Source organism: Carassius gibelio, chromosome A25 (assembly GCF_023724105.1).
Source record: "Carassius gibelio isolate Cgi1373 ecotype wild population from Czech Republic chromosome A25, carGib1.2-hapl.c, whole genome shotgun sequence".
NCBI classification, from domain to species: Eukaryota; Metazoa; Chordata; class Actinopteri; order Cypriniformes; family Cyprinidae; genus Carassius; species Carassius gibelio.
The window spans coordinates 20288243-20296229 of NC_068395.1; the positions used below are offsets into that span (position 1 = coordinate 20288243).

A 7987-nucleotide genomic window follows, 5' to 3' on the forward strand; every position below is an offset into this window, starting at 1 on the left:
TTATATTTCAATCATTTTAATGTCACAAAGCTAATTATAATGTTGGATTTGTGATAAAACATCAGAATAATCAGAACATGCTTACAGTGCACTGTTTATCCCACTATAATCAATTAGTCGGGCATCTAAAATGAACATTTTCAAGTTTAGTCAATTATTTTTCAAAATTGTAAAAAAAAAAAAAAGTAATTTGGCTCAAACAATATTATTTAAGATTTAATGAGAGCGTTCTGTGACTAACAAATAGGAGTTATATAATTATGTAGAACATCCAAAATTGATGAGGCTGTTCTGGAGGTCAGAGATACCGATGTATCGCTCCTTGTGTTCTGGAGTTTGGCTTTCCTCTCTTGTAGGCCAGTATTCAACCCAGGTCTGCTCTCCAAAAACATACTGCAGGCTAAAACAAGAGAAAGGGAAGTTTAGGAGACAAAAGTTTTATTTTTTTAATGTTCATATTTTTAAAACAAAATATCTTTAAATATTTACATATGCCAATATTTATTTTTCGAATAATTATTTTAATCAAGTGTCTATTCTTGGTTACTAAATGGCATTATGATTGAAAACAACTGTCACATCATTGAGCCATGCACAACACTCTACAGACTTTGAATGCATAAATCTCAGGCAAATTCTGCTCTCTTGAAGGCACACAGTGGATACCTACCTTCCCCCGAGCTCTGGCAGGTCAACAGATCTGCCCATGATGAGGTACGACTTGCCTTCTATCAATGCTAAATGGTTTCTGCAACTTGGACGAGCCAAAAATGGTCTCACTTTCCCCTCAACATTTACATCAGTGCCTACAGGACAGAGCATTGTTTAAGAAACAGTTCTACTGCAATGCAATTTAGCCTAATGTAGAGCATTAATAGAGAAGGACAACTGCATTTAACAGGTATAAGAAACATTTCAAATGCATTTCATGATCAGCTAGGGGTGGGCGGTATACCGTTAGACATGATTATTTTATTTTCATCTTGCCTCTGTATAAGGAATATTATATTTCATAACTGCAGCCAGCGCTCCTTTGTTTATGGAGAGCCGCACTGGAAACCTCCCGGGCTGACGCTGGAGTAAGTATACAGCAAACTGCTAACAATCCCACCACCTCTACTCTGTGTGTTTCTATACACAGGCCCAGTAGACTAATTAAATGATGATTGTGCCCTAGGTAGCACTTAACATAATCGCACATAGCTGTGCCTTAAGTGCTACTTAGGAGCAGAGGAAGATAATCCAGGGGCCAAAGAGTAAAAGTCCTGCAATATTTTTGCTCTGATACAGTGAGTTGTAAATTAATGGATGAAAGCTGTACATTGGCAGTACCTTACTGGCACCCTGCTGCCAGTAATTTACTGTTATTTAACGGCACAATTTTTTACAGTGTATCGTGACATAAGATTTTGGTCATATCATGCCTCCCCTATGATCAGCAAACAAACATGGAGAAAATAATGAACCGTACCTTCTTTCACCACCTTCTCCACCATCATGTCATAGATGTCAGTGTGCATTGTCTGGTTCATCCCCAACACTGTGGCTTTATAAACTGTCAAAGATATTTTACTGTTACCTCCATGTAGAACTATAAGTCTCAAGCCAAACATTTTATTGCATTCGTACATGGGTTAAAGTCCCCCTGTAGTGAAAATCAAGATTTTTTTATGTTGTTTATTTGTCTGTGTGAGTATTTTACATTCCTTAAAACTGTAGATTCCCAATGGCAGTCCAAGAAATGCGAAACAGCCCTTGGTTTGCTATATCACAATCCAATAACCAATCACTTCAAGGGATAGATTCCTATCACTAGCAGGCAAAATATACCAATACCAGCCCAAAACCAAAAATAATTTAAAGCAAAAAAAAAAACCATGAAGCCTGAACTTGCTTTATAACCCATGGCAACAGTGTAAAAGTAGCCCGGAGTCGTTTCTCCTGCACCGGTATCTGCACTTCACGCACGTATACTTGTGGGCCTGAATTAAGAATCACAAATGGCTACATTTGAGTCTTCAAGGCATTTTAGGACACAACATCACCAAGTAAGCAACTTTAAAGGGGTCATACGACGTTGCTAAAAAGAACATAATTTTGTGTATTTGGTGTAATGAAATGTGTTTATGCGATTTAAAGGGTTAGTTCACTCAAAAATCAAAATTATGTCATTAATAACTCACCCTCATGTCGTTCCAAACCCGTGAGACCTATGTTCATCTTCAGAACACAGTTTAAGATATTTTAGATTTAGTCCGAGAGCTCTCAGTCTAATGTTCTAATGTTCTAATGTCCTAATGTTATTAGCGCGGGTAAACCGAAGGCTTGAATGAAGGGCAATCATCGCCAATGATGCCATTACGTCGACCATTTTCTTCAAGCGGTTTATTGAATCGAACTGTCCAAAACAACTACGGGTGATCCAAAAATGATGCAACCAGTTCTTGAATCATGAACGAGTCAATCTTTTGTTCGTTATCTGGCTCGGCTTGGTGTTCATCTCCAGTTCTGTCTTCACAGCAGTTCAGTCAGTGTACTGTTTGAGTAATTAATTACTCTGGGATATTGGTTTGTTTTAACTCAGAGGGAGTGTCGGCCACATTAAAATAGTTTACAGCTTAAGTCATTTGTGGATAAATGGTTATTGGAGAAGTGAACCATTTCAAACGATTCAGTTCGATTTGGTGAACTGGTTCTAGAAGATCCAGTTACATCAAATGATTCGTTCGCAAACCGGATATCATACACTGCAGTGAACGCGCTCACAACAGACCCGGAAGAGAAGACAATGCTGAATAAATCATAGTTTTTGCTCTTTTTGGACCAAAATTTATTTTTGATGCTTCAAAAATTCTAACTGACCCTCTGATGTCACATGGACTACTTTGATGAAGTTTTTCGTACCTTTCTGGGCTTGGACAGTATACCATACACACAGTTTCAATGGAGGGACTGAGAGCTCTTGGACTAAATCTAAAACATCTTAAACTGTTTTCCGAAGATGAACGGAGGTCTCACGGGTTTGGAACGACTCGAGGGTGAGTTATTAATGACATAATTCAGATTTTTGGGTGAACTAACCCTTTAAGGTTCAAAAACACATTATTTTCCATGTACTGTACATTATTGTTTCTCTATGTTCTGCCTTCTAAAAACGCGTAGATTGTTACAAAGCTCATCGAAATATGAAAAGTGAGCTGCACACTGATTGGCCAGCTATCCAGTGCGTTGTGATTGGCAGAATTCCTCAAGCGTGTGACGGAAATGTTAACCCCTTACCATACTGCAATGCTGTGCATCCTGGCGCGACAAGACAAAACCAATGAAACCCATTACAAAAGAGGCCTTTGTTGCCTCCAGTGGGGACATCATTACTGATTTTAATGACTTATACTTTGTTTTTATGCATTTCGTTGCGTATCACGCCATGTAAACATAAAACCCATGTCTGCATTTGTGATCGGAGAAACAACAAACAAGAAGTGCATACTATACACTACTAAAAAATCATGTTTGCATCATCAGTGGCAAATTCTTTAAATATGTAAAGATACTTAAATGCTGTGAGTCAGAAGTGCCTTTTTGTTTTTGCAAATTTGGAATTGCAGCACTTTATAGAAATAGACATCCCACATAGCAACATTGTGTCGGCCCAGATCTGGCCCACATCTGGCACCCGTGTAAAGATGATCTGGCCCACATGCAGCGTGGAATGATGGCACTTGGGCGGACCACTTCTGTTTGCCAGATTTGAGCCATAAGCAGGCCATAGCAATGCCACATGTCAGCCAAGAGTAAAGAAATTAACCAGAACTGGACCTTATCTGAGCCACGAAATCTGTGTATATATTAAATATTAAGTAATTTCAGCCTTGATAAGCCTGTTAACAAGCAGAATCACTGAAGGAAAGAAAATAACAGAAAAAGAGATGAGCAGAAACTCAAGAACTACAACTGACTTCAGCCACAACCTTGTTGAAGATAAAAGACATTAAATCTCTGAAGATCTCACCAGAGGAGGATTAAACAACTCCACAAACAGCTTTACCAACTTCACTTATTACTAACCAGACTGACTTTATTTCTGTTACACATCTACAAAAGTTTGTATTGAGAATTAACAGAGGTTTAACTCTATTGTGTGACACCATAACAGTGATTAGTGTTTCCATTAGCACTCTTAACTCTTATACTGTGTTTTTTGGCTGCTGTGACGGTGTGTTTGTTAAACACATTTGCGGCATCAAATAATGCTAAAGTGAATTTAGGTCAGGTGATGGCAGTTATCTGTTGATGATTTTATAATCATCATGAAATAGGCTGATTTGCTTATTTATTTTTTTTAAATGTAACAATTATTTTATTAATATATTCACATCACAAACCATAGGTTTCTGCAGCATGAGATCCAGCAATATTAGAACAATCAGTTAGAAAATTTTAAGGAACACAAAAAAAGGCAATCTATGATGAAACACACACACATCAACAATCAGCACATGAATCTCAACAATGGTGACAATCAAATGTACCTTGCTGCAATGCATGCTGGGTACTAGCATAGTACAAAACTCCCAGCATGCATTGCAACATGAATAAATTATGCAGCTGAATTGCCATATTATTTTGTTTAATTCTAAATATTTTCTTATATTTTCTGCAGTTGTTTTTGTTGTGACTTAGCAGCTTTTCAGTGAAGTTCTGAATTGATCAGTTTATCTAAATATTTTTAATTGTCACCATTATTGAGATTCATGTGCCAGCTCATGTTTGTTAAAAGATTTTAACTGATTGTTATCATACTGCTGGATCTCATGCGGCAGAAACACAGGGTTTGTAATATGAATGTATCATTGGAACAACATAATTCTTAGTTAAATAAAATCATCAATGTATTTCATGATGATTATAAAACCATCAACAGATAACAGCCGTCACTTGATATCATGTCACTTTAGCTTTCTTTGATGCTGCAAATGTGTTTAACAAACACACTATTAAAGCAGCCAAAAAAGACAACGTACATAATAAGAGTTAAGAGCCCAACTACTGAAAACACTAATCACTGTTATGGTGATACACATTAGAGTTAAACCTCTGTTAATTCTCAATAAAACATTTTGTAGATGTCTAATAGAAATAAAGTCAATCTGGTTAGTAATAGGTGAAGCTGGTAAAGCTGTTTGTGGAGTTGTTTAATCCTAATCTGGTGAGATCTCCAGATATTTAATGTCTTCTTTTATCTACAGTTGATTTCATCTAAGGTTGTCCCTGAAGTCAGTTGTAGTTCTTGTGTTTCTGCTCATCTCTTTTTCGGTTCTTTTCTTTCCTTAAATGATTCTGCTTGTTAACAGGCTTATTAAGGCTGAAATACTTTATATTTAATACACACAGATTTTGTGGCTCAGATAAGGTCCAATTCTAGTTAATTTCTTTACTCTTGGCTGACATGTGGTATTGCTATGGCCTGCTTGTGGCTCAAATCTGGCAAACAGGAGCGGTCCACCCAAGGGTCATCATTGAGAATAAAAGTTAAGCCTTCTTTCTTTGTGTGAACATTTGGGTGGCATTATGCAAAGCTTCCCACATAGTGACGTAGAGATGTGGGGCCGTTTTAGAATGAGCCATTTTAGGTAGTCGTGGTTGACTCTTAACTTTTATAAAGAATATCTCTTTGGATTTGAGACTTTAGTCTTTGCAACTTTACAGATCTTATTTATGCACCAAGAGTTTGCAATACTCCAAAGAGAAAGGAAATATTTAAATTGCATCCTATGACCCCTTTAACGAATGTTACAGTATTCACTGTACTTGTCCACTAGTTTGCATATTCATAGATCCGCGTATAGTAAATGAGGCAAGAATGTAGAGTTACATTCAAGCTATTTTAAGGCATGAGAAAATTATTTTCACAAAAAAAAATAAATAATAATAATTATGCTACTTTGATGATCAAAGATAACTTTTAAGGGATAAAATACCACAGGGGGACTTTAAATAATAGTTTACTAAAAGTGCAATCATTTAATCATTAATGTCATTCCAGACCTGGAACAACAAAAACTAAGATATTTCCCATATAAGAACATTTATAAACAAAATTATATTAAAATAAATATTTGTTATTTTGTTCACTATAAAAAGAGAGTGCAATGAAAAAATTAGCGTAAATTATGAATCTTAATTTATTGATGTTAACAGCAATGAACTGAATGCCTTTACCATAATCCATGCCACCTTCACAGGCTTTATTTAAACGCTCCTCTTCTCTGGTATTGTTTTTCTTCTGGAAAGTGCACTTTTCTGTGTTCAGAGAAGTTAAATGTTATACACACACATACTAATAATCACACCCCCCCCCCACCCACATTCAAATAGGAATAAAAACAACTAAATGTTTAACTTGTCCCATGTAAAGAGCCAACTATCATGAAACAGGTTCTTCAATGCTCTTTTGAAGCAAGAGTTTGATGAACTATGCAGACATACTTAAGGTTTCACATAGCAAAGCAGTAAAAAGAAGGAAGCAGAGGTGGGACAAGCAAGTATTCAAGTCATATCCCAAGTCCTCAAAGGGTTAAAGTTAATGAGATAATTAAGTGACTAATTAAATGATTATTGTGCACTAGTGATGAACACCTGCTGTTATTGAAAACTACAGAGGATCAGACGTTAATGTTTTATTGGTTAAAATGATGCAACCATAATGGAGATCAGTGTTTGCTTTAGTTGGGCTCTTCACACTTGACTGCTGTGTTAGATCTCTTTCTGTATCATTGCATGAGGTGCTGTAAAGCAGAGAGAAGATATTAACTGTCTATATGTAATAAGCTAGTAATTGTGACCTGGTCCGACTGCAGTCAAACTGAAATGTGTTTTGCTTGAGTTTTGCATAATCAACCCAGTAAAACTGCAGTGAGTGAATTTCAAGTGTGTTAGGTGCATTAAAAATTTGAGCTCCATGGTCCTTTGCAGAGGTGGGAAGTCCAGGGGCCAAAGAGTAGTGGTGGAAATTATGATTCTTTCTAGTGATTCGTTCATTTTCAGTTCGTTCACCAAAATGATTCGTTCAGAATCGTTCACTGATTCGTTCAGTGACCATTTCTTCGTATTACACAAAATAAGTCAGCAGATAGCAAAAAGTGTATTGTGTTGTTATGTCTTAAGTCAACGAACGTATTCACTTGTTACAAAAACTGATCTGGCTTTATTAAAATGTGTGTATAATCGCATTCAATATATAAAGTCTAATAAAGTTGTTCAAATGAACAAAGCACAAGGTTTTCTTGCCTAAATAGCATTTTAATTGTTTGGTCAGACAGTTTGTTTATTATATATTCACATTCATCAATCGTGGATTAAACGTGGAGTTGCTAAATATCAAAACAAGCGTATGTGCACAATACAGTACCTATAACTGCGCTTTGCATTTTTGCGAGATTGACATGCTAAATGGCAGACTGACCCGGTTTACTCTCATTCATTTCGTTCACGAACGAGATAAGCTATGTACCAGTTCATTTCATTCACGAACGACATGTATCCGTTCATTCAGCTCGTTCACGAATGACATGTGTGCCAGTTCAGTCATTTCATTCACGAACGAGATTTTCTAAATCATTCAACTAATGCACGAACGACATGTGCTTTGCCGATTGAGAAACGTGATTTGTAAACTGTTTGCCAGAATATACCCTGACCATCAGGTCAGTTATTTCATTCACGAACGAGATGTATCATTCAACTCGTGCACGAACGACATGTGTGCCAGTTCAGTCATTTCATTCACGAACGCTATGTATCAGCTCATTCAACTCATTCACGAACGACATGGGTACCAGTTCAGTAATTTCGTTCACGAACGATAAGATCTCTAGATCTAGTTCAGACTCATATGAAACTCGTTCATTGAAGGGCGTTTTCGTTCACTACATTCAACAAATCAAATACTCTGTCACATCTCATACTCGAAGGCTATTGGCTCGAG

General features: G+C 36.7%; 1 protein-coding gene across 1 annotated transcript; it reads right to left on the reverse strand.

Moving 5' to 3' along the window:
• Nucleotides 1–6593, reverse strand: LOC127946802 (complement C3-like). The gene is made up of 4 exons (XM_052543565.1): nucleotides 6223–6593; nucleotides 1472–1555; nucleotides 671–806; nucleotides 1–400 (listed from the first exon to the last, which is right to left on the reverse strand). Exons 1-4 carry the CDS (start codon nucleotides 6230–6232, stop codon nucleotides 259–261), a joined length of 372 nt encoding a protein of 123 aa, XP_052399525.1. The 5' UTR covers nucleotides 6233–6593; the 3' UTR covers nucleotides 1–258.
• Between the last annotated feature and the right edge of the window lie 1394 nt (nucleotides 6594–7987).

Coding starts and splice junctions, on each gene's coding strand:
- LOC127946802 (XM_052543565.1), bottom strand. Junction 807..1,471: donor GGAGAAGGTGGTGAAAGAAG/GTACGGTTCATT, acceptor TCTGTCCTGTAG/GCACTGATGTAAATGTTGAG. Junction 401..670: donor CTGCCAGAGCTCGGGGGAAG/GTAGGTATCCAC, acceptor CTCTTGTTTTAG/CCTGCAGTATGTTTTTGGAG.